This window comes from Zalophus californianus, chromosome 17 (assembly GCF_009762305.2).
Source record: "Zalophus californianus isolate mZalCal1 chromosome 17, mZalCal1.pri.v2, whole genome shotgun sequence".
NCBI lineage: Eukaryota > Metazoa > Chordata > Mammalia > Carnivora > Otariidae > Zalophus > Zalophus californianus.
Window position 1 is genome coordinate 40,019,930 of NC_045611.1, and position 25,429 is coordinate 40,045,358.

Consider the following 25,429-nt stretch of genomic DNA (forward strand, 5'->3'; position numbering starts at 1 on the left):
TCACTCACCACGGGCTGCAGAAATGTGGTGTCTCCAGAACAAGTTCGCTGCTGGCCTGGGGACTCGTGTCTCCCCTGAGGTCACGTCTGGGCCTATTTGCAAGTCGCTGCTCCCACGGCAGAGGGCTATGCCCTTTCTCGGGGGCATGGCAGGGCCATGGGGCTGACATGTCCACACTTGCCACTCACATCACCCACCACAGCACCTGTCACCACCGCCGCTCCCTCGTGGTGCTGTGCGGTCTGAGCCGGGGCCACAGTCACCCACAAGCTTCCGGCGTCCAGGGTGTCAGCGCACCCTCCAAGGGGAATGGTGGCAGAGGAACTCTGTGTTCTTCCTCTGGTGGACAGGGAATTCCTTCTCCTTAGGAATCCAGGGGCAGATTGCTGCATCTGAAGGCAGTGCCTGGGTCCAGCCCCAACACCTAGGAGAAGCGGGTACCCACCGCCCGTGGAATTGCACCTGGTGGCGGCAGGAGCTGGTGCTGAGATGAGTAAGGCTGTCCGTCCTCCGTTCACAGCTTTAGGAAGAAGTCTCAACTTGGACCCAGGTGCTAGGAGACGAGATCACCCAGGGCAGGAAGTGACAGCCCATCAGAGCATGGTGGTGGGGGTGAAGGTGAGGTACAGGGGCTGGGGGAGGAGAGCCGAGGGGCAGCTCCAGATTCAGGGGCACCCAGATCTGGCTAGGCGGCCATTCTCTACCACCCCTGGCATGGGGTCTGACTCTGCCATTCAGCCTCCTAGAGGCTCAGCTCCCCCTCCCATGAAATAAAGTAGCTCCACCTCATCGGCTTGTTGAGGGACGGCAAGAGTAACAGGTGTCGAGGGGGTTGCCTGGGAACTGGCTCCCGCAAACCCGGCACAGCGGCTTTGCTGTTAGGTCCTCGCTGCATGGGGAAGAATCCCTTTACAGCTCAGAGCAATCTACACACGTGTCTTCCACACACATGCTCGCCACCTTTGCCAGGTGCCAGAAAGAGAAAGACTCGGCCCCCAGGTGCTCTCAGGCTAAGGTAGAGACTTACCTGTAAGCAGATTGCAACACAAAGTAGCGACAGATGTTTGCCCAGGGGGCCTCAGGAGTGAGTGATTGTGCCTGGGGGTGCCCCAGGGGCGTTGAGGCAGCATCACTCGGAGGCTGTAACAGACACAGCAAAAACAGGTACCAAGTTGTTCTTTTTTTTTTTTCTTTAACTAGACAATCCTTCATTTTCCATTCATTCATCATTTCTTGATTATCTCCTATATGCCAGGCACAGAGAAGGTCCCCAGGATAGAGACAGCTCTCCATTCAGAGGAAGTAACATTACCTAAGGGACAGAGGCTTCCCTGGCCCAGAGTCGCCTTTAGTCATCTGCGCTCTCAGCACCACGACAGCCCCGAGGTGCTGCGGGGTAAGCCAGAGGTAGCCTCCCACTGGACTATGGCCCTGCTCCAGCTAAGGGCCCCGCCCATAGCCCCCAGCACAGTGGGGGACACAGGGCAGAGGCTCAGTAAACACATGTTGATGGCCCTGTCAGCTGAGTCAGCTGGGAGGGAGGGCACATGGCCTTTGGTGTGGGGAGTGCTCCAGGGAGGGTGGGGGTCAACGGTTTCAGGAAGCACTAGTAGGAAAGCCTAAGGTGGCTACCCAGACCCCAACATGCAGATGGACTGCAGATAGGCATGCCCTCGGGAGGAAGGACACTGAGCAGAGGAAATGGTATAAGCCAAGGCACAGAGGTATCCAAAGGCATGGGCTATTCAGGGTGGCTGGGAAGAAGTAAAAGGTACTGGAGGGGCTGCATGCTACGAAGCCAAGCCCAGACATGGGATAGCTGGCTTGGCAAACCCAGCTGACACCCATTGAGCGGTGCTCACCCCCTTTGGTGCCTTAGCCAGGGTACCTCTGAAGGCAGACCTGAGGCCATGCTGCGTATGTGAGTACTTTCTGTGGGAACATTATCCTGGGAGCAGAGCTGAAGGACTGGGGAGCAGAAAAGGCAGAGGCACTTACAGGTGCCTAATCCAATTGGCCAGTGCTGTGGGCGATGGGAGATCCGTCCCATGACGGTCAGAGTGGCCCTACGAGCAGCTAACGTACTGCAGAGCAAGACTGTTGGGGACTGAGTGCCAAGCAAGTTCTGTGGGGTCACAAGCAGCAGCATCCAGATACATCAGGGCAGGAAGCAAGGGGCCCGGGCTAAGTCCTGGTCAGTCTGCTCCCAGGCGGACCTGGCCAGTGCCAGTGCAGAGCGGTCCTGCAGGACGGCTGGAGTGTGTGCTGGGGCAGAGAGCTCGAAGCAGCGCATGCAAGGTGCTACTATGCACGGTTCAGAGAAAAGCAAGAGCTGACAGTCCCAGCTGTGTGCCATGGGCCTTTGCCTTGGACTAGATTTCCCAGACTCTGGGCCAAGGATTTAGGGCAAGTAGCTGACTTGGGAAGGTGCAGGGAAGACAGGTCGGGTTTCGGGGAGGGAATGCACGCAGTCATGGGTGCGTTAATGGGGGCAACCAACAAAATGGGTATACCGGGAGCTTCATCCCATGGGAAGACTCGGGAAGACACATCTCAGATTTGTCCCTCTCAGGGGTGAGGAGTAGGGACATTGCCACACCACTTCTTGTCAGTCACTGGTTGGGAGCCACATCCAGGGATGTCAATTCCCTGGCATTTGGGCCAGAGATCGGGAAAGAGTAGCTCTCTGGGGTTTTGGACAAAGTTAACTTCTCAGGCACAGAAATGCAGATTCCAAATGTTCTGTCCAACAATGCCCTTGCCCCAGCCCTCACCCCTAGGGCACCAGAAATGGACAACAGCCTCTCGTGCTGGCCAGGACCGGCCACCTTGCAACTGCCTGCCCAGAGTCCTGAGACAGAAAGCGATCACTTCAGTTCAGCAAACATTATATGTCTGTCTCTGTTCTACTTTGGTTTCCTCTGTGGCCGGCATCACCCTCCCAGGCAAGAGATTATATATTTATTAGCTTATTGGATGAGGGTTGCTCTCCCCCAGTGACATGCTAAGTCCCCCAAGGACAGGGACTCGGTCTAACCCAGGAGGCATCTTACGTGCCTAGAACCGTGCCTGGCACATGGAAGATGCTCGGCGGTATTTGCGGAATAAAGGCAGGAAGGACCGATGTATGAGACTCAGAGAGCCTAGCCTTCCATCCGTTTAGTCTCCCGGGCCGAAAAGCAGGCCCCTAGCCACACATTAAAACAAGTGGCCCCTCTAGTGTCCCCAGGGGGGTCTTGCACTGGGCTTCCCGTGGCCAGGGCTCATCGCCCGGCACGGGATTCCTCTGGGCACCGTCACGGCCATTTCCAGGCTGGTGGGTGTCCTCTGCGAGTCCCTGCAGAACTTGGGCTTCCTGCAGAACTGGGCTCCCTGCCCCATCCCACCTCCGGCATCTACCCCGGGACCGACGGCCTCCCTTACGCACGGTCTTCCATGTAAAGTCATGGCAGTATTCAAAAGGTTAAAGCAGAGTGAACTGTTAATTTTAATGCTTTCTCTAAGCTTCAGTTTTAATAAGCGAAAATGATGTTCTTATTTGCAGTAAAGTGGTGTTATAAAATTCTGTCTGTCAAGCTCATTTTAAAACCATGGAAATAAATGATCTGACAAAATCAGGCTATTAGACAAGTGAGGAAGAGTGATTTCCATAAAAGTAGAGGAGCTGTTCCTTAATTTCACACTTGGTAGTCTTTTGGGTCGACTAAATTTTTAAATAAGTGATAAAATTATATTAGCGCAATTGCATTTTTATAGATTTTTTTGGTCATTGTACTCTTTTTCAATCCCTTTATTTTAACTCAAACTGTTCTGCTGAAAGGTTAGTCTCAACTTATGTTAGCTCGTAACAGTCTGTCCGCACACCCGCATGCCCGCACTCTCGCACGCAGTCCTGGCGGGGTCTGGCAGGGGCGCACCACACACGGCTGGAAATGGCCACTTCCTGCTGGACACGTGGGGCTGTGGCCCCTAGGTCCGTAGGAGGGCGAGGGGGACGCCGGCGGTACCCGCCAGGGTCGGGAGTGTGCCTGCCCCTGGCTTCTGAGCTCACTCGGTTTTTGCTCAGGATAAGGAAGAAAACCAGGAGACCATGTTCTCCAGAAACCCTCATTCTTGCAACTCAGGATGCTCGGTGGGGACAGGACTGGTCAGTGTTTGCACAAGAAGCTGGGAACTTAGGCAGGGAGAGGGAAGGGAGCACATCTGTCATCCTTCATGTGTCTCCTACCAAGCCCACCAGACCCTCTCAAATCATCAGATAGCCAAGACCGGGCTCAGTGTTCTGCCTCAGGCCCTGGGAGAACCCTCGGGCGAGGCCCAGAACTCAGGTCTCCCTTGGGACTGAAACAGGCCCAGTCAGACAGATTGGGTCCGGTTGGGGGAGAAGAGGGGACGGCTCTCTGATCTGATTTTTAATAATTAGAACAGCATGGAAGGTATGGGTCTTTGGCATATTGTCTGCCCTGGCCTGTGCTCATTTCCCAGTTGTAAATGTTGAGAGCACAGACTTTTGCCCTCTGCAGACCAGGCTCACCAGCCTCTGCATTCTCTCAGGAGCAGAGCTCGGGGGCTGGGGCCCCCTGCTCTTTGCCCCAGGCGCTCATGCCCAGTTCTGAGACCCAGCAACTCCTCCCCTCCCCCACCCCGCCAAGCCTGGGTTCCTCTCTTGTCCTTCCCAGGCTTAGCCCCTGTCTGGGTCACAGTCACACTCACCAGCCTCGTCCACATCCAATTCATCTCTTGCAATGGTTTCTCTTGGACATCAACTATGTACAGGCAGTCAGATGACACTACAGAAAGGTCCAGCAATTGGCTGCCCCCTCCCCATCCGTGGATAGGTCTGCATTCAGGGTCTGTGGCCGAACCCGAAGCTCAGAACTCAGCCTCAGCACCCAGCTGGCCTCTGGGTGCGTCCTCCCAGCACGTGTTCACCTCCGGGCAGCCCAGTGCGGCAGTTTGTAAAAACGTGCATTCATTTCCAGGTAGCCCTTCTTCCAGGAGGAAAATGAGCCTCTCTCTCATTAAAAGAGAGAGAACACACATTTGTGGAGCCTCTCCTGTGGACCAGGCACCGTGCTGGGTGAGAATGCAGACCCGCTGTCTATTTTGCTGTGAGGGGTGTGGCGCTCACCTGGGAAACAGCTCTTAGAACAAAGGAGTATCCTGCTCCAGGGAGGGAATGGCCTTTTGAGAGGCTGGCTGTGAGAGCCCCCACTGAGGAGACAGTGAGCTGGGGAATCAATTCACTCCATGCATTTTTTCATTAATTAAGCAAATGTTTAGTGGGTGCTTTCTGTGTGCCAGGACTCCCCCAGCCTTGGCACTGCCTGGTTGGGGATGGGGGCGGTGTGCAGGCTGTCACGAAGTGGCCAGAAGTGCATGCCCTCCGCCAGCCACCCAACATCTGTCTGACATTCAAGAGAGCATCTTCTGAGCACAGAAGTCAAGCTTTCCTTCTCCACGGAGGCTCCGAGAGGCAACGGCGTCGGAGCGCAGGGGAATGGTAAGTCCGAAGTGTTTCCTGGGAAAGAGGAGGAAGTGCCGGTGAGGCACAGCCTGCAGGGTGGCCGTGGAGGGGCAGGGCTGTCTCTCCCTAGGAAGGAAGAAAGAAGAAGTCCAAATTAGTCATGTTGTATTACTTCTTTTTATGGCAATGCTCTGAAAGTCTGCAAATGTCAGCATGTTAATTTACTGTCACTCAGTGATATTATTTCATCCTTTCAAAAATGTGTTTCTTGCATTTTCAGTAGCATACTCCAAGTGTTCTCCATCTCAAAGTTTCTATAGATAGTGCGACTACTTTCACTCTGACCGGTGCCAAAATGTAGAAATTCATCGCTGGCTGTAGCCACATATATGTTACGAGTGGAGTCGGAGACTCGGGTTTCCTGCTTGCAGAGCCCGGGGGAGAGGTCTGATTTTTCTCTCTGTTCTCCTTCTACCACCCCTCGTCCTCCTAAAATGCTCTGGGGTTTCTCTCTCAAGGAACGCGCTGAGATAAATCGAATAGAGAGAAATTTTAAGGAATCAGTCATGGCTGGGTTTGTATATTGAAGCCTGAGCCCTCCCCGTCTCCAGACGCAGCCCACCCCCCACCCGGCTGCTTCTCCTATGGTGGCAAACTTATTTCAAAAATTCTGATGAAACACTTGGTAAATTTTGTTATTCTGTGATGATAATAAATCATTATAGCCTTAAACACTTCTCTAGCTTGGAGCCTCAGCCACAAATTATCTTGTCATTCTGACCAAAACATTCTCCAAAAAAGCTTGACAAGTGCTAAAACCCAGAACATGAAACCATGTGTTGTTGTGAAAGCAAGATTCAGAAATGTCAATTAATTAGATTAAGAGGCTACTTTTAGCTTTACTCGTGTTGCCAAATAACCCTTAAAATACGCATAGCAGTGGAAATCTACCTCCGCGGTACAGTACTTCTGTGCTGAAGGAAGACAATGGATCGGACTAATGGACAGAATTATTGTATCTGTCAGCCTGCTCGAGAGAATGATCTAGAAGCAAATGTCTTGCTTCTTTTTCCACAATGTGGCTTCCCAAGCTGGGTAAATCCTGCCATTTATGAATTCAAGTAGTTCCCTGCACCCCGCCCCTCTGAAATCATCTACAGATCTAGAAGGAAAAGTCAAGCCTTTTTTGTACGCCTTTACTAAGAAGATGGATTTTTAATGTCTTTCTGTGCTTTTTTTTTTTAATTTGCATTTGCATTTTGAAGTTCACTTTGTAAAAAAAATATACATCATGAAGAAATTATTTAAATGTTTTTTTATCCCTGTTTCTTGAAAATCTTATCTTTAAATAATCTATATCCTCCATTTTATTTATGCCATAAACTGTTCCTATATTTTAATGGTCTGTTTGCTTTAAAAGGGGTTGTTGGTTTTAATAGCTCAGTTACTATCTTTGTAAACTAAACTCCTTCTGACGAAATTCGAGCAGATCATCTCTGCCTGTGTGTGGAAGGCACATTCCAACCCCTGAAAAGGAAATTTAAGCCAAATAAATGTTCTGCCCAAATTAAAATACATAAAATGAATAGTTAAGTTGGACAAGAGCTGATGGACGGAGCAGTTGGGACATGTGGGTGTTGGGAGAGCTGGCTGCCAGGCAAGGCCTCAGGAGAGAAAACCCAAATGAAATTAATTTCCCGACCCCCTTTATCCATTCCTCAGGGTTAATTGATTGCAGTGTTGGCATGATGTCTTTCTTGGGCGAGCAAATGGGGCAGGGCGGGTGGCACTGGGAAGGGTGATGTGAGGTCATTCCCTACGAGGACCTTTGGGGTCCCAGCCCCTGCACCCAGCCACAGCTCAGCGCCTTCTCTGCCCCCATCAGCCCTCCCGGGGGTACAGGGGATGAAAATTCACCTCCATGTTCTCAATGGCAGTTGTGCCCACCTGGATTCTATTATAATCCATGTGGATTCTGACACTAACTTTATGACAGGGCATTTCTGCGGAGGAAGGACACATCTGCTCACACAAAGAAATGGCGGGGGTGGGCGGGGAGGGCAGGATGGAAGACGTCTGAGACTGAGAGAGGAGTCCCTCCCCTCTTGGCATGCACAACCTTGCCACCCACTGCCCACTGCTACCCCCAGCAGCAAGTGCGAGGAGCCGGAAAGGCATAAAAGGCCAGCCAACCCATCCCGCCGGTCCGGGCAAGGTATGCCCCGGGCCGGGGGTGGGACTTCCTGTGGGCGGGACTTCCTGTGACAAGCCATTTCCGGCGGGATCATTCTGTGCGCCCCAGGAGGCGGCGGGGCTCTGCCGCGGCCCGCCAGGTTCCCGTGTCCCACGGTTCCTCCCGGTCCCCCCACTCGTTGTACTTCCCTCCCCTCTCAGCCAATCTCACTGTTTCTAGCCAGCAATGAGGCAATTAATGAGCTGTGCAGAAGCCCTAAGTTATCTCTGGAACTAGATGGGTAATAAAAACATAAATAAGTAAATAATTAAATAACTAAATAAAATAAAACGGATGAGTGAGGCATCCAGGGCTCCAGTCTCCCTGGAATAAGTAGCACCGGTTGGTGGAAACAGCCGAGGGGGAGGGGGCGGCCTGAGCTCTTGAAGCAGCTCTGCGGCTGACATGGGGTGTTATCTTGGCCGAGTCATTCCCCCCGCTCATCGGGAGCCTTCCCACTGAGCCGAACAGCCCCCCAGGTTAATGCGTGCAGGAGTGCAGGGGCCAGACGGGAACACGGGGCGTTTGTCGCAGCCAGGCGGTGCCGTTCATACTCCCTCCGCTCCTCCTCTGTACCTGCCAAGTGCTTCCTACTGCAAGACCCTGGGTCTCTAAGTCCGTGGGAACACCATCTTCCATGCCCCGGGAGCAGTGCTCAGCCAGGTTCAGACGGGAGTCAAGAACCCCCATCTGCCTGACCCTCAGATGGGACCACTCCGGATTTCCTGGCACAATCCTACAGAGCTTTCCAGCGCGCTCAAGTCCCATTGACCCCGGGGGCATCCTGCTCCTTAATGCATCTGGAACCAGCTTCTTCTCCTTTCCTGTCTCACCACCCCCTGCCCCCTACCCCCTGGCTTCCCACCTGTGCTTTCTGGGATCACCTGTCAAAGGACCAGAATCCACTCAAATGCTCGTCTCAGCCTCCACTTCCAAAGGAGGCTGGCCTACCAGACAAATAGGTGGAGATGGGGACCAACCTGAGAGCTGATGCTCCCCCTGAAATGGGCAGCCACGTGCTGTCACAGAGGAATATGTCCTCTAGAGATCTGTCTGAAATCTCCCAGTTTTCAAAATTTGGCAATGAATTAAAGTTTGGTTTGTTTTGTGTTTAAGTGTGGCTCACACCAAGCAATCTGCAGGTCATACTCAGTCCATAGGCCACATTTGGCAACCCATGCCACCTAAACATTCCGTGTTCAGTTCAGGTACCAGAGATTCCAGCTTTCTAGAATTTACTTTCTAGTGAATTCTGGTCCGCAGCCATATCAGGGTCTAGGAAGTGCAACAGAAAGGACAAAAAGCCTTTGGGCAAAGAAGCCCCCCGCCCCTCGCTGCAGGATGCCAGGCCTCCAGCTGTACCTTAAGAAGAGAGTAGCCTGGAGCTTCCCAAGGTTAGCGGTGTCCAGGGACACTTCCAGCCCAAGGAAGATGAGATGCTGCCCACCCCGCCTTGTGCCCGCCACCAGGAGAAGCTGCCCCTAGGGGCCAGTGCAAATCCCATAGCTTATCTTCTTACCAGGCTTATCCCTAGTGCCCCCTGGAAAATTGAGATCTTTTATTTAGAGGAGCCACCTCCTGAGGAATCTGAGAACCTCACTGGAGCTCACCACCCTCTCGGCAAAGCTGAGGCTCTAGACATTACTCAAGATACAAAGAGAAACATCTACCAACCTGTAGACAGAGCCATCTGCATCCCAAACTTGAACCCTAAGTGTACGGCTTGAACCTGACCTTGCAACAGAGGAAGTACTGCTGCTTTGGGCCTGGAACCAAGTTGAGATGAACCTTTGACACCCCCCCCCACCACCACCACGCTGAGCAGAATCACAGCTGTTGTCCAGGAAGGACCCAATCCTGGCCACCCAAAGTGCTGGCTCCCACCATGGTGACAGGAAGCTCCTTTCCCTCAAGGTCGCTGAGCTGGACCTATGAGCAGGTCATACCTTGAAGGGAAAACTGCCCAAGCAAGAAGCTGAGACAGAGAGAGAGGGAGGGGGGGAGACAGGGAGAGAGAGACAGACAGACAGACAGAGGTAGAAAGAGAGAGTGAGAGAGAGAGGGAGAGAGGGAGGGAAACAGAGAGGGAGAGAGAGAGGGGGGAGAGACAGAGATAGAGACAGACAGAGAGGGAGAGAAAAACAGAGATAGAGACAGAGAAACAGAGAGACGGCAGGCAGAGATTCCTGGGATATCACTTAAGCACCTATGTCCAGCAGTGGCTGACGCCACTATGCTTGGACGTCATGTACCTGGGCCACACTTCCTTTCTTCGCTTGAGATCCTGAACCGATTCTTGCCAACAGCATCTCGATAAGCACTCTTGACCCCCAAGCCTGGGAAGGAAGGGGCGCCCCATGAGTTACAAGTTCCAGAAGGCAGCAGGAGGGACCCACCACCAAGGCCCATGTGTGGACTTCAGGGAGCCCACAGACCCTGTCATTAAGCCAATGAATAGATGTGCCCATAAGCACTTCGCAAGCCCTACGTGGTCAAGAAACTGTGGAAGAAATCCTAGAAAGACCCCCACATTAGAAACACTGGACTGGATAAAGAAAACATCGATGGGCCCAGTAGTGCTTAATTTCGGGTGATCCAGTGGGCGCTTCTCAGGAGGTGACAGGCTAACGCCATTGGCCTCACCATCTCCAGGTGTAGCCAGAAGGAGGCTAAGCCACCGGCCTTCCGGTGGTTTCTCACAAAGAGGAGCCGTGGCCTCCCATGCTCTCCTCTCCCTGCCATCTCCAATCTTATCTGACCCTCAAGGTCCAGCCCAGGCCTGCCCCGCCAAAGACAGGCTCCCTGCCAGGGCACCTCGTGTTTCAGGGACTGAGCCTTGTAATCCCACTTTGTCTGCTGCCCATCTTCATTCTTACTCGGACGTTTGACATTTATTTGTCACTATGTTTTGTCTCCTTTCTCCAGCTTGGCTCCAAACTCACTCAAGTCCAGCATGGGCCTTAGGCGTTCTCTCCCTCGTTCCTGGTTCTGGCCCAGGGTGGGTGGGCTGCCCTCTGATCACCTGGGGATGTGAAGGCTCAGTCCCACTGGGAATTGTGTAGGGTCCAAGGAGGCCTTACCGGTGCCCCCACCTCATGTCTCAGGCACACAGAAGCTCCTCAGACCTTCTTTCAAGACAAATGGGTCCCCATGTTTAGGAAAACCAACCGCCACTACTAAATGGGCCGTGGTGCCAAAGTCCCTTGCACAGACTGGGTAGTGAGGACCCTCTGGAGGTCTGGACACTCTGCCATCTGCTCCCAGAGCCTTCAGGGAGCCCTTGCCCCAGGCCCCCTTCTGCTGCCCCATCCAGTCCAAACCCTGTCTCTCCATGGTAGGGGGAGGGAGGGGCTGGCTTTCCCGGGGACGCCTCACATCTCCGCCTTAAGGCTATGTAGGTGAACGGGTCCATCTCTTGTACAGCCTTGAGGGACCCCCACCCGCACCCCTGGATCAGATTCCTGCAGGGGTGGGGCTGGAGGGAGTCTAGAGAGCAGAGAAAGCAGCCCAGACCCCCAAGCACATTGTCGTTTATGATTGTTTTTTCCAGGTTATGTGCGGCCTTGTTGATCACGTGAATATTGACAACCTCTGAGAAGGCTATAAGAAGCTGGAGAAAGCATTTGAAGGCAGATTCCATCTGTTCAATGGTCAGCCCTCGAGGAGTGCAGAGAAGACAGAGGAGGGGGCTGCTTTCATATGCTCGCCCTCCCCTTCCCCACCCCTCAGGCCTGGGCCCACCCCGTGGCTCGGTTACCGCCCCCCCGCGCCGGGAGAATCTGGGGTGTCGGGCAGCCCGTGATGAAGCTGCAGACCCCTGGGTCCAGACACCCAGTCCCTGACTGAAATGCACCGGCCCCAGGTCAAACTCCTTCCAGAACCACAGCCCCTCTGGCGGTAAGGGATTGAGTGGAGGGAGAGGCAAGCAACTGGGTTTATGCTCAGCCTGCCTTTCTAGTGTTTCTGCAAAACAGGAGCCTGGCTGACTTTCCTGAGAGCGACAGTGGGCCCGGGGAAGGCGGCACCTTACACATAGTTCCCACAGCAACCCCAGCCAGCCTCCCTCCCCGGATGGCGGGGGTGAAAACCACGTGGGAGGAGGTCTTTGCTTCTTTGGGGGTGTCCAAACAGGAGGATGCCCTCTTATCTCAGCTGGGGACCTCGAGCCACATCCCTGGCTCCGGAGGTGGCCAATCCCAGCAACTGCATCCGCATGCCACTTCACCACAGAGAGGGGACAGCCGCGTGGACCTGGGTTGGACAGGCACAGCGCCTCGGGCCTGGGGCTCGGCCTTCCCCCAGGAGGGGGCCAAGGGCTGCGGACGGGCCGGGCTGGGCGAGCACCACGCCACATGCGTCCCCAGCCCAGCCACACCGCCTCGGCCGCTGCCTCGCAGGTCCCCTCGCCAATGGGCAAGCCTCCCTTCTCTCCCCCCGGCCACATCGACTTCCTTCTGAGGGCTGTCACTGCAGCCCTTCAAACCCTTTTGACTGGGTTGGAGCACATCACACTGTCACCAACTCAGTTTTCATTAGGCGGCTGCTTCTCTGTTAGCCTAGCCAAGCAGAAGAACTCAAACACATGCACAAATTAAATCGACATCCAAACTCCACCAATATACAAAGCAATTTAAATGATATTCATTAGAGCGATGACAAGCCCTGATGAGGCTTTCAGGAGCTGGGTCCTTCAGCTTTTGCCGACTCGGTTTCATGGTCACTGAGGCGGAACTCCCGAGACTGTACCTCCATTTTTTTTTTTAAGCTAAGAAAATGACTCCTTCCTGACACACCTACCTCATTCTCTCTCTTCTCTCTCTCTCTTCGTCCCCGCTCTGTCGCCGTTTGGCGGGCCCTGGCTTCCGGACCCAGGTATCGTCCTGAATCGGGGAGCCACATAAAGGAAAAAAGCAGCCAGTCTGACTTCTTTTTTCCATAAATGCTCCAATTAAAACAGATTTCAGTTTCTCGTAATTTCATTTCACTTGGCCTGGGAGATCTCTAACTCACAATTATGACGGTCGTAAATGTGTCCCTGGAATCCTGAGGTGGGGAAAAAAAAAAAGTAATGGAAGTGAGATGTTGAAACGCAATAATTTTTAAAACGTAACCCCCCCTCCAAATTTAAAAAGTCGTTTCCAAAGTCCTATTTATATATTTTAATTTTTAAAGAGAGAGCAGGATGGACCCCCGCTCCCCCACCCCCGCTGCGGCTACCTGGGACTAGAGCAGAGGAGCTGGGTTCCCGGCGGGGTCATGGGACTCAGGATCCTCATGCATGGGGGCTAGGAGCCAGGCCAGCCTCCCAGCCACGTCTGAGTCCCCAAGCCCCAGAGAAGGATTCAAGTCCACTTGGGCAAAGAAAGCAGCTCAAGGACTGCGGGATTGCTCGCCAGCTAAGGGCAGAGCAAGGTCACGACCGCATCCATCGGATCTCTGGGCTTCGGAGTTTGCAGCCCAGATAATATCCACAGCAGGGGGAATGATCAGCAACTTCATACACTGATGCCTGCACTTCTGTTTATAATTTTATGCTCAAGGTTAAGTATGTGTGTCCTTGGCTTTGATCAGAGATATTAGCACGTGAGAATGTTGCCTATGCCCATATTGGCAAAGGAAGGATTCTTAGAAATACCCAGGACTGGAAGCACACTTTCATCTTCAAGCCATGAGCTCTTTCCTACTTGGGAAAAACAGCACTGTCCAAACCAACTTTCTGTGAGGACGGGAACGTTCCATATCTGGGCTGCCCCCCCGCCCCCGCCAAAGTGTAACCACTAGCCATATGTGGCTACTGAGTGCTTGGAATGTGGTTGGTATGACTGAAGAACTCAGTTTTTCATTGTATTCAACTTAAATTTGAGTAGTCACACGTGGCTGGTGGCCCCTGTATTGCACAGCATGGGTTAGACAGTAAATAACAGTGTATCCTAACTCCTGAGTAGCTAATTGTGGACGTTAATCTCTGGAAAGAGGTCACCTTGCTTATCATCATTATCATCAGGAATGATTTATTAAGAATATATTAGTGCATGACATTATACAAAGGTGGTGGAGAAGCAATTCCTCTGATTTTCTATCATTGGGATTTAATTTTGAAAACACCTGGCTCTTTGGACCAGGGGTAGGGCCCGGGACCCCGAATGCGGAGCCTCAAGAAGCCACTAACTTTGCCGATGTCCAGAGCTTTGGCCTGACTGAGTCACCATCTGTCTGTCCGGACATCACGGACCGTCAGGCCACAGACCAACAATTTGGCACATCCATTGTCTTGGCAGGGCAGGGAACACGGTCCCAAATCAAAGGTGCTTCGGGATGCCCTTGGAACTGTCAAAGCCCACCCAGGACATGGTTTGCTTGCCTTTTAAATCGTCCTAGGGGTGGCCTCCTGGCAAATCCTCGGGGAGAGAAAAATGGTACCTCTAAGTCCAGCAGCATCTCCCTCCGGCTTGCAGAAACCCAATGGAGTGCAAGGAAGATCAAGCACGTCCCTGGAAACAAAACCCTGTGTTGGACCGCTCCTCCGCACTGACACGGGGGTCCAGCCCTCGGCTGCCACAACGTTGCCACACCACGCACGCGAAGGTGGGGCTTGTCGGAAAGGAGCTTTTCTTCCCAGAAGCTTTATGCTGAGAGACAGAGCTGAAGCCTTCCCCAAAGGAGTGAGATTGTTCCCGAAGCTAACTATAGCATATTTTGCAAAGGCCAGCGCGCCCTGGAATTGTGTGGGCACACAGGCACGAGTACCTTTTCCGTGGCTCCCGAGGTTAGCTGCAGGCTGAAAGGCATCGACTGGCACGGGGTCCCACGGGAAATGCATTTTCAGGTTTCCTTTTGCCAAAGATTACACGTGCTTACTAATAAATCCCTAGGGAGAAAAAAGGTTAGTGTTTCTATTACCAAAAGAATAACTATCTGGCAGAGTAAAAATGGTAATTTCTCCATTAGCTAAAAGGATAATAGCTATTATTTTAAAGTTAAAGTATTTATTATTAAAGAGTGGCGCTGGGGTTTGTGTGTTTTCATTTTTATGATTGCTTCCTATAATACAAAGCGTATTGTTTTTGTGCTAAATAGTCAACAGAATAAAATGCCATTGCAATTTTCCAATTTCAAAAGAACTTCACAGATGAATTTGAAAAAATCAAATCATTTAATTTTTTTTTCTTTCTTTCCTATTCGATAGTTAGAAATCTCTGGAGACAACAGTTTTAACACCGGATTTGCGAAATGCAGCCTTGCTTCCCCTCGGCTCCTGTCCTTCTCCACTGTCAGGGTTCTGCTCTCAAGAAGGCGCTCAGCTCTCCCCAGCACTGGGAATAGGTAATAGGGCCCCTTTCCTCTGCAGTATTTTTTGGTCACCAGGCCTTGTGGCATGGTCGGTGGTCAGGGGTTGGGGGCAGGATAGTCGACCTAGCTGGAGTGGTCTGAACTTGAGAAAAGGAATCAGGGCCACAGCCCTGAATTCTGCTGGGGAGGTTCACACTTCCACCTGAGCAGAACACCCTGGGGAGAGGTGCCTCTTTGGTGGCTATCAATATATATATATATATATATATATATATTTTTTTTTTTTTTTTCCTTTTGCAGAATGAAAATAGAACGGAGATGCCAGGGAGATCTGGGTCCTCATCATAACCAACCCTCTCTAACTATGTACGATTTTGGTTAATTATAGAATTCTTGCTGCCTAAAACTTAAAGATACATCACTGATATTTTTGCTAAATGTTGACTGCAGCGAATAGCTAAGATGTGGCATATTGATTTCTTGTTGTGAAGTGAGCTGTTCAAGCTCCATTTAAGATTTTCATCTTGCATGTAGCCCTGAGCACATCATAGCACCATAAATTAGTTAAATTGCACATTTATCACAAATGTTATTTTAAGATACTGTGTAAATGTGATGGCTGGAAGATATACAGTAGGACTGCAACAAGCCTGGGCTTGGGCGGGGTGAGGTCGGGGTCACCTACACACCTGTGATTAAAACCTCCCTCACTTGGCACCGTCCCTCCTCCTCTCAGGGCCCGTTTAAAGACCCGACTGGGAGGCCCCATCCCTTCCCATACTCTCGTTCTCTACCAGCACCAACCACAGGAGAACCAGCGCACAACTACGGGAGATTCAGCATGCCGCTTTAGATCTCCCCGTTTTACCTCCAGACAATCGGGGTCATTCTGGGCTGGGAATGGAAGGCTCTTCCGAGCAGTGGTCCGCTCTCTGGCCATGAGAGGGTGCGGTGACCTCCAGAGTAAATGGCCCTACGTTTCCAAATGGGGTGAGGCCCTGGCCAGCCATACACACCTCCTCCCAGGATGCACGGTCTGGGGGACTGTCCCTAGGCCAAATTAGGTTTGTGTTCATGACTAGGGTCTTCAACTCCCCAGCTAACTGTGTTTCCTCCTGAGGTAACACTAATTCCTGGGCCCCGTTCCTGCGAGCATCCTTTCCTGGTGCCGAGCTCCAGGTGCCCAACGGGCGAGATCACCTGGTACCCACCTTGGCTCTAAATCCTCACTTCCACACCCAAAGTGAAAAGTCCTGAAGATAATCCTGGGGTGGGGTGAGGACGAGATGGGCAGAGTATCGGGTTCTTCTCCCAAACTGTAAAGTGTGGGGGGGGGGGCAGGCACCCTCACTTGCACAAATCCTATCTCCCTTCAAGCCACATGGGCCTGGTGGTGATGGAAGTGTTGTCAGTTTAATCTGTTAGACGCAGGACTTTGGATTCTAATAAACCGATGCTATATTTAACCTGTGAAAAATTCAAGAGTGGAAATCTGGGCTCCAGGATGTGAAGATGCGGGAGGCACGGGAGGGAGGGTGCTGTCCCCTGAGCCGGGTTCCATGAGGAACCGGTCCCCCACCCCCGCCCCCGGGAGGAATGCATTGTGTGCCATACTCCTCCCAGGTAAAGGCCCACGGGGCACACCACTACTCACAGAGGGACCAGGCCCACGGAGGAGCTGGGGAAGGAGCCAGGCCCGCCTCCCAGAAGGGAAAGCCCGCTGCGCCCCGCCTGCAGACGCAGCACAATTGTGTGGCTTAGATCACCAGGCTCGAGCAGAGCCAGCTCGGCGCTCCCGATTTGCCAAAAACCCGTCTGAAACTCTAGTGAGGGTCTCTCTAAAAACTCGCAGAGACATGGATTGCTGAGAGAAAAGTAGAGCAGACAGAAATTTGGGACTTGTCTTGACAAAAGGGGCGGGGATGAAACGGGAAGAAACGTAGGCGTGTTGCCGAACATCTCTGAAAGGGTTTAATTTAAATTTTTAATAAAAGAGTATTTTTTTTTAAGTTGAGGTGTTTTATGTATTACGTGGATGTAATACATCTCTCATTTGTATAATTCTAGGTTAGGAGCTCTGATTCTGCATAACTGCGAGAGTAGTTTGAATGTAGTAATAAAGGTATTTTACAATTTTACATGATGTTCCCAGCGTTTTGTTGGCATGATTTGCCAGGGCTAATAAAAGCTTGTGATTATCATATAAATGCTCTCCCCACTCCTCCCGTGTATGGGTTCAGTCCCACCCACCCCCGACTCCCCACCGCCACCCTGCACCTCGTTATCTGGGCACAGCAGAGAGCAAGTTCTGGTCCCAGAGTCCACCTTCCCGGCATGGCTCTGTTTCCTGCTCCGTGAAAAGCCCGAATCCACAGGAAGGAACCGCCCAGCACCGAGTCTGAGTCTTCCCCACACCTGCCTCCTGCAGGGCTCAGGGCCCTGACTCCTCACGCACTTCCCGGAGGGAGACCAAAGCCCCGGCCCCCAAGCACGCAGGTCGCCAGGGGTGTGACCCGAAGCTCCGCTCCCGAGTAAGTTTCTAACACCGCCTTCGCAGAGAGAAGCTAACCTCACGCGAAAGTCTTCCTTTCTCTAACGTTCTCTTCTCAGGGAAAATTCTGTCCACGCAGGCTCTGAAAAGAGGGCTCCCTGCTCTCCAGACGCCAAAGTTCACTAAAACTCCCCTGATTTACGGGCAGCTTCCGACTGCCAGCACCTGGCAGACACAGCAACCGACTCAGTCATAAACAGATCGCATACAATTTAATTTTAATGTGCTCGTTAGTCGTAGCACATTTCAGACAGAATTGTGAACGCAACACAAAATTATAGCAAAAAGACAATTTTAATGCTGCCGTAGAAAAAAGGGTTATATGAAGAGTCACATAATGGTGGTTCATTGTCAACAACAAAACAGGGCACAGAGTATGTTACAGTGTCTGTGCTGTTTACATGCCAATATTTTATACATAGGTTCTCATATGGTGTCAGCTGTCAGTTACTTCTGCAAATTAACTGCCAAAAATGGAGAAGAACAGAATCACTTGGAGAGCCGGTAACCACGGGTTACCTTTCATAAGCCTAAAGATAAAGCTGCAGTGTGGGATCTTGGGAGAATAATTAGGAAGAACAAAACAGAAAGTTACCAATCGAAATAAAAAGGCATCCTACAGTATGGAATAGCAACCAAGAGGGCTTATAAATAAGTGAAAGACGTTGTATCACAGAATGCCTCGTGACTTTTAAGCAAAGTATTACAGTACAAACATTTTAAAGGCTTTATCAATGCTTAGGAGATACAGTACGACTTCTTTTTGTTGCTGTTGCTCTTTTTTATTCCTTTTCAAATAGACTTAACCCTTTGAGCACTGAGTTTATTTTGCGCGTTCTTTGACTTCTAATAAATACCTTTAAAAATCATGTGCAAAATAGTTATGATGCCCGCCATGGATGTCTGTTTCCTGGCCTCGTGTATTCAGACTGCTCAAAACAAATGATAATATGATGCTAATAAATATGTATAATTTAAACATGAACCTCTATCAATATAGATGTACTGTATAGCAAAACAAACAATCATACTTTGCTTTCAGATAATGTTTCTGTATACTTTATAAATGCTATCTGTGGTATCTTCTGTATAATTTACAATGTTTGCATGTAAAAAAAAAAACCCATAGACCTTAAAAAAAAAAAGAAAAGAAAAAAGAAATATACACTATACATAGGCACGGCTTATGCCCAGAGCATAGCAGGTACATAAAACACTGTTGCTGTAAATGCAGGAAAAAAGGTCATTTAAACCACAATCACATTTTTCATAAGAGAGTTTGAAATCTATACAATATATACATCTATGTTTCAATGTGAAAATAATATTCTTTTAAATTTCAAGGCGTGTTATACCCCTGCAGACCTGCATAAATGGAGGTTCATATTATTAATTTTAACTAAGCTGGTAAGGAGTTTAAAAAACAGAGCTTCATACATTATTATTATTTTATTTTATTTTTTAACCAAATTAATGCAAAAGTGCTTCAAAGTACTCAGAGGGCTAAAGATGAAAGGGTGAGAAATGCCAGCACACTCGAGCCGCGTGGAAAAAGTGTGCCCGATTTCGTTATAAATGCTTAATTAAACTGTCTGTTAATGCATGCAGCTTGAAGCATCGGGGGGATGCTCACAACTAAATCCCATTTACACAAAGTTCCAAACACTTAACCACTGCGTTTTAACCTTCATATTTTACCAGTAACAACAGCTGATTATGCACCTCTATTAAACACTGTACAGTTCTACAAAACAGTCCAGCCCAGAGTGATTCTCCGCAGTTAAAATAAGAACATGTGCCAAGAACAAGACAGAGGGGCCTTAAGGTGCCTGCAACAGTTTCCCTCAAAGCAAATTACAGTCATTTTAATCGAAAGCGAATGCTACTGCTTCTCTAACTCAGAAACGTACAGAAGGTGGTCTTCTGGGGACTTCCCGTGTGTTTTGCTAAGGTGAAGTTTAACCGCATGCTTGCTCGCAAAGGTCCGATTGCAAAGTTTGCACTGGTAGGAGGTCCCCAGGTCCTCCTCAGGGGAGGACGTCACCAACTTTTCTGAGGGCGACTTGGTTTGTGCTATCTGATTATTAATCTGTTCGGTGGACAGTTTGGACAAGTCCCGTAGCCGGAAGCCCAGGTGTGACTCGAGGTGACTGATGTACGTGGAAGGAGTCCTGATTTGTGACGCACAGTCATTGCAAAAGAACACGGGGTGGCCGGTGTCCAAGTTTTTGAGGAACTTTGTTCCACCTGTCCTTCGCAGCTGGTACTTCACGTTGGCCAGCCAGTGGCTGATGGTGGTCATGGAGAGCCCGGTGAACCTCGAGATGTGCATGCGCTCTTGGGGGCTCAGGTCTGACATGATGTACTTCCCCTCGGAGGTCTGCCGGAGGCTGGCGGCAAACTGGGCCTGGAGGATCAGCAGGTGCTGGGGGTTCCAGTTTGACTGGCGGCCCTTCCTTTTCTGTGCGGGCGTCGCCTCCTCAGCCTCCTCCAGCGTGGCCCCGTCAATGTCAGACTTCTCAGAGATGCTGGAAGGAGTGGAGGACTTTGACGTGTGGCTCTCTGTCAAGTTCTTCAGCATATCGGATATATCTGACAAAGCATTCTCGCGTAACGGTGAGTTTGACATGAATGATACGACGGCAGATGTCTTCGCCGTTGTCATGGTGGATGAGGAGGTTGCCGGGGATGTGGACGTGGGTGACAAAAGCACTGAACCCAAAGAGCAGCCCTTGTCACTCTTCCCTTTCGTCAAGTCGATGGGCTGGTCGTTGTTGACGTGGTAGAAATAGCGGTCGAGGTGGTCCGCCTTCTTGGACTGCAGGGGCGGCGGGGTGGCCACGGCCGCCTTCTCGGCCAGGCTATTGCTCATCTTGAAAAGCATGCTCATGGGGTCGAGGGCAGGCAGGGAGGGCTTGGCGGCCTTGCCCAGGTGAATGTTCATGACCGACTGGAGGGCGCTCAGAGGGTTCACGAAAGGCTGTTCAGGCGGGTGGTCAGTGATGATGGCTGTGCTACTGTTCAGGCCACTGCTCATGGGCTTCACCAGCTCCTTGCCATTCTCCACCGGCTCGGCCGGGGGGCTCCCCTCCTTGCACCCGTCCCGCTGGGGGCTGGGGCTGCCCTCCTGGCTCTTGAAGCCCCCGTCGCTGGATGCCTCCATCTTGACGGGCTCACTGATGTCGCTGCTGCACGGGGACGGGGTGGCCCGCTTGGGGGGAGACAGCTTGCCCTCAGGCTCCTTCAGCTTCTCCTCCACTTTGGCCACTTTCTCCGTGACTTTCTTCACCAGCTCCTCCATGGCGTGAAAGTTGGTCTTGGGCATGGGCGAGGTCTGGCTGCTGGGCGGGGAGACCAGGGTCGGGTTTTTCGTGGGAGACCCAATCTCACTGTTGCCAAACATGGGTTTCAGGGGCGTGCTCTTCCCCGAGGAGCCCAGGGACAGCTTCATCATGTTGGGGAGCTGGTAGGCGGCGTGGATGCTGGGGTAGCCCCCCCAGCTCGGGGTGCCATTCTGGGCCTTGTTGATGGCGGACGTCACTGTGTTTTCCAGGGACTTGAGGATATCCAGGCCCCCCTTGGGGCTCTCCTCGAGGTCATTCTCCGTCAAGTAGTGGTACTTGGAAGAGATGTCATACTTCTCCTCTTCCTCGCCGGGCTTCTCCTTCTCCTTGGGCTTCTCGTCGGGGGCCGCCTTCTCCTTGTCGACTTCCTTCTTGACCTCCACGCTCAGCTTCGGCGAGACGCTCGCAGGGGTGTGGGCAGGGGACGCGAAGGTGGTGGCGGCCAGGGGCACGGACTGCACCTTCTCGTCCAGCAGGGTGGTGATGGTGGGCGTGACGGGCGTCTCCATGAGGGGCTTGCCCTTCTTCATGGCCGAGTTGGTGACCTTGATGAAGTGGCCGGTGACCATCATGTGGGCGGTGAGTTCCTGCAGTGTGTCATGGGAGCTGCCGCACTCCATGCACTTCAGGATCTGGGACTTGCGGGCTTCAAAGTGCCAGGCGTAGCTGGCCCCATTCTGGTGGCCGTACCGGTTATTGGGCGTGATGTAGGGGTTGGAGTTCTTCTGAAGCACGTCGTTGGTCTCCGCCATCGCGGCCTTGGGGGTCCCGCCGGCGGAATCCGGGGAGCTGGGCAGCTCCAGCTCCAGCGAAGCCTTCTTCCGCGCGGCGGCGGGAAGGATTTTGGCTGCCACGGGCGTGACGGGTTCCTTCAGAGGCACTTTTTGGTAGTGTTTTGTTTTGATCATGTGGACACTCAGGTCCTGCAGGGACTCGAACGAGTGGCCGCAGTACATGCACTTCAGCACCTTCTGGGCGTCCTCCTTGCCCTCCATCTCCAGCAGGGAGCGCTTGCGGGGCTTGGACCAGCGCTTGGGGTTGTTGTTGTCCGTCTCGTGGTTGTCGTCACGGTAGTGCCCCGTCTCGTTCATGTGCACGGTCAGCTCCACCAGCGTGTCGTAGGCGGCGCTGCAGTCCTTGCAGCGGAACTTGCTGGCACCCGTGAAGATGGAGCCGTAGAGCTTGCTGCTCTGCCGATACAGCTGCACGGTGCTGAAGAGGCTGGGCTCGGGCAGCGCGCGGCCCTGGGGCACCTGCTGCAGCGTCCTGGCCACGGCGCTCTGGTGCCAGTCGAAGCTGCCGCTGCTGCTGCTGCTGCTGGTGCTGCTGCTGCTGCTGCCGCCACCATTGTTCTTCTCGGACGAGGGCGGGTGCAGGCTGACGTGCAGGCTGGACCAGTAGGAATTGGACAGGAAGTTGTTGTACACGGCCTTCATCTGCTCCAGGCTGTCCGACACGGCCGTGTCCTCCAGGGCGGCCACCGCCTCCTTGCTCTCCTCCTCGTTCTTGACGGAGCCGCTCTCGAAGTCGGCCATGCGGTCACTGGTCTCGCTGAGGTGGGACTCGCTGTCCATCTCGTGGCTGGAGAACTCGGCCGCTGGGGAGCTCTGGTAGCTGGGGCAGGCCTTGCTGAGCTCCTTCTCGGGGCACACGTACTTGGCCGAGGGCTCCCCATCTGCCACGCTCTCCTCGGGGTCTAGGTCTTCTTCCACCAGGGCGGCAGCCTTTAGCTCATCGGAAACATAGGCTGCCGTGAGAGCGGGCGGGAGAGCGGGACAGGAAGGACCGAGACGGGGACAGGGAGGGAAAGGGAGAAAGAGAGGGAGGAAGGAAGGAAGGAAGGAAGGAAGGAAGGAAGGAAGGAAGGAACGAAAAAAGGAAGGAACGAAGAAGGAAGGAAGGAAGGAAGGAAGGAAGGAAGAAAAAAAGGAAGGAACGAAGAAGGAAGGAAGGAAGGAAGGAAGGAAGGAAGAAAAAAAGGAAGGAACGAAGAAGGAAGGAAGGAAGGAAGGAAAGAAGGAAGGAAGGAACAAAAAAAGGAAGGAAGGAAGGAACGAAGAAGGAAGGAACGAAGGAAGGAAGGAAGGAACGAAGGAAGGAAGGAAGGAAGGAAGGAAGGAAGGAAGGAAAGAACAAAAAAAGGAAGGAACGAAGAAGGAAGGAAGGAATTAAGGAAGGAATGAAGGAAGGAAAGAAGGAACAAGGGAACGAAGAAAGGAACAAATGAAAGAAGGGAAAAAAAAAGAAAAAAGAAAGCATTAGTTAAGTGCTGAGCTTACCTAGGATATCTTCTCGAATCTCAGGAAAACGCCGCAAAGTCGACGGGCACGTGTATTTGTAAAATTAAATAGTTAAAATGTGGTGTTTCTTTGGAGCAAAAAAAAAAAAAAATCTGCTCTTCAAACATAATTTGCCACCTTATTCTTCTCAAGGGGCAACAGCTTGAAATTAAAACTAAATTTGAAATTAATGAAGCACATTCTGGAGGTGGCATTCATTTCTAAAGTAATAAATTACTTGTATCAACCTCAGAGACAGCAGTTCCTGTCTGTCAATTAATATGTCTTATGCTTCTCCTACCCCTAATGCATTTCTTAACAGACAGATTCACAATTTAAATTAAGCAAGCATTTTTTACTCATTACATTTTTGAGGCTCAATCTTTAATAAATATAAAGTACGAAAACATCAATAAAATTTTTACGAAGTAAAAAGAAAGTACATCAATTGCAATAAATTGAAAACAAGGTTCTGTGGATTCTTCCTTCCTTCCTTCCTTCCTTCCTCCCTTCCTTCCTTCTTTCTTTCTTTCTTTCTTTTTCTTTCTTTCTTTCTTTCTTCTTTCTTTCTTCTGGAAAAGCAGGTCTCATAAAAGCTTACAGTAAGTTTTGCTGCCAGAGGATAGGCATTGGTCTGTTCCAGATGGGAGAGGAGACCCTGACCCAGCCCTGGCCCCGTCCTCCATGTGTACACTCAGCCGCTTTCTCAGCCACCTGCACACATACCATCCATGCAGAATTATGTCAGAACAAGTTCAGGAAAATTGGTATGCGGTGCTCATTCCTGCTGTATAAATATATACAAGACCTTCCAGTGGACCTTACAAATGTCAAAGTGTTTGCTCTTTAGACTACTTTGTCAATATTTACTCAGCATAAGCTTCATGGGCATCCAACAGGGATCTTGTCTTTCTGGAAGCAGTGTAACTGGGGATGTAAATCCAGTGTGCACTTCCTGGGCAGGTGGAGGGCAGGGCTGAGCAGCTCTGGGTTCGAGAACAGGCACATCCAGAGAAGCAAAGCCAGGAGAACATTCGTGTTAATGGGAATAAAGTTTTTGTGGGGAATTTTTTTTTGTGTTTTTTTTTTTTTTTTTTCATTTCTTTGCATCCAGTGACTTAGGTTGCCCCTTACCAGACCTTGCCTAGTTGGGCTGGCCTTGTGAACAACCAGGCATGGCCGGCCTTGTGGTGAGCAGCAATTTTAAGGCAGACAAAGGGGAAAAAAGGGACCACTTCCAGCCAGCTTCTCAACATGCCTGCGTCAGAAGGCCCCTGGCTGAGTGCTTTTGGTGGCCGGGATGGCTGTAGCACGAACGGTCTCGCGGACCCAAACAGAACCAAACCCCAGACAAACTCTCAGAAAAGAAAAGGAAGCTTCATTTGTAGAATTTCCTTCCACAGTTTTAAAGACTTGCCTCCTACCAATTTGACACCAGGAAAAAAAAAAAAAAAGTGAAATGACTCAAACAAATAAGATTCCCTGGAAGACACACAGACTTTTCCCTTCCCTTGCTCTTCCATGCTGGTCGAGTGTGATTTTCTCCCATTCCTAAATCCCCCTTCGAGCGCCAAGAATTCTAAGCTGAGACAAGAGTAGCAACCCAACACTGAGGTGAGTGGAGCTGGTGCCCCAGGGACACTCATGTGTGTGGGCCACCGCCGCAGGGATACGCCAACAGCAAAGCGAGGGGTTGGGTGTTTGGGCCACGGAAGGCCCTTTACAAGCGGGCCAAGGAGAGGGCCCCGCTCAGGTCAGCTGATGTATGAGGTACTGGGGTGGGCCTCCGGTTTGAGGCCGTGCACTTGGAACACTGTGCTGACCAGGGGAGGCTCTTCTGCGGGCCAGGGTGGCTAAGGTGAATGCCTTGCTTGGAAAAGGAAAAGGAAAAGAAAAAAAGAAAGACCTCCGTCTCTCCTGACAGCCTTCCTCAGCCAGCAGTGCATCCTGGAAGGTGGCTCTCAAACTTCAACAGGGCTAGGGGCGCCTGGGTGGCTCAGCTGGTTAAGCGACTGTCTTCGGCTCAGATCATGATCCTGGAGTCCTGGGATCGAGTCCCGCATTGGGCTCCCTGCTAAGCAGGGAGTCTGCTTCTCCCTCTGACCTTCCCCCCTCTTATGTACTCTCTCTCTCTCATTCTCTCTCTCAAATAAATAAATAAAATCTTAAAAAAAAAAAAAAAAACTTCAACAGGGCTGGCAGGTCTGGAAGGAGGGTAGCCTGGAGGGGGGCGCGTAGAGGGACCAAGAGTCAGTTTGCCTGCAA

At 51.6% G+C, this 25,429-nt stretch overlaps 1 protein-coding gene across 2 annotated transcripts in view; it reads right to left on the bottom strand.

The window, feature by feature from the left end:
• Nucleotides 1–1,027: 1,027 nt before the first annotated feature.
• Nucleotides 1,028–25,429, bottom strand: part of TSHZ3 (teashirt zinc finger homeobox 3) — an 89,267-nt gene continuing 64,865 nt past the window's right edge. Inside the window, exons 2-5 of one of the 2 annotated variants that reach the window (XR_003524325.2) lie at nt 14,448–14,568; nt 12,498–12,743; nt 4,714–5,593; nt 1,028–1,140 (exon numbers count right to left, since the gene is read on the bottom strand). Coding sequence is in view for 1 of the 2 variants with exons in the window: in XM_027620128.2 (XP_027475929.1) it covers nt 19,424–22,632 (3,209 nt within the window). In the remaining variant the exon portion in view is untranslated. Of the gene's footprint in view, nt 1,141–4,713; nt 5,594–12,497; nt 12,744–14,447; nt 14,569–17,828; nt 22,633–25,429 lie in introns of those variants that run through there. The other variant, XM_027620128.2, reaches the window with a different exon arrangement.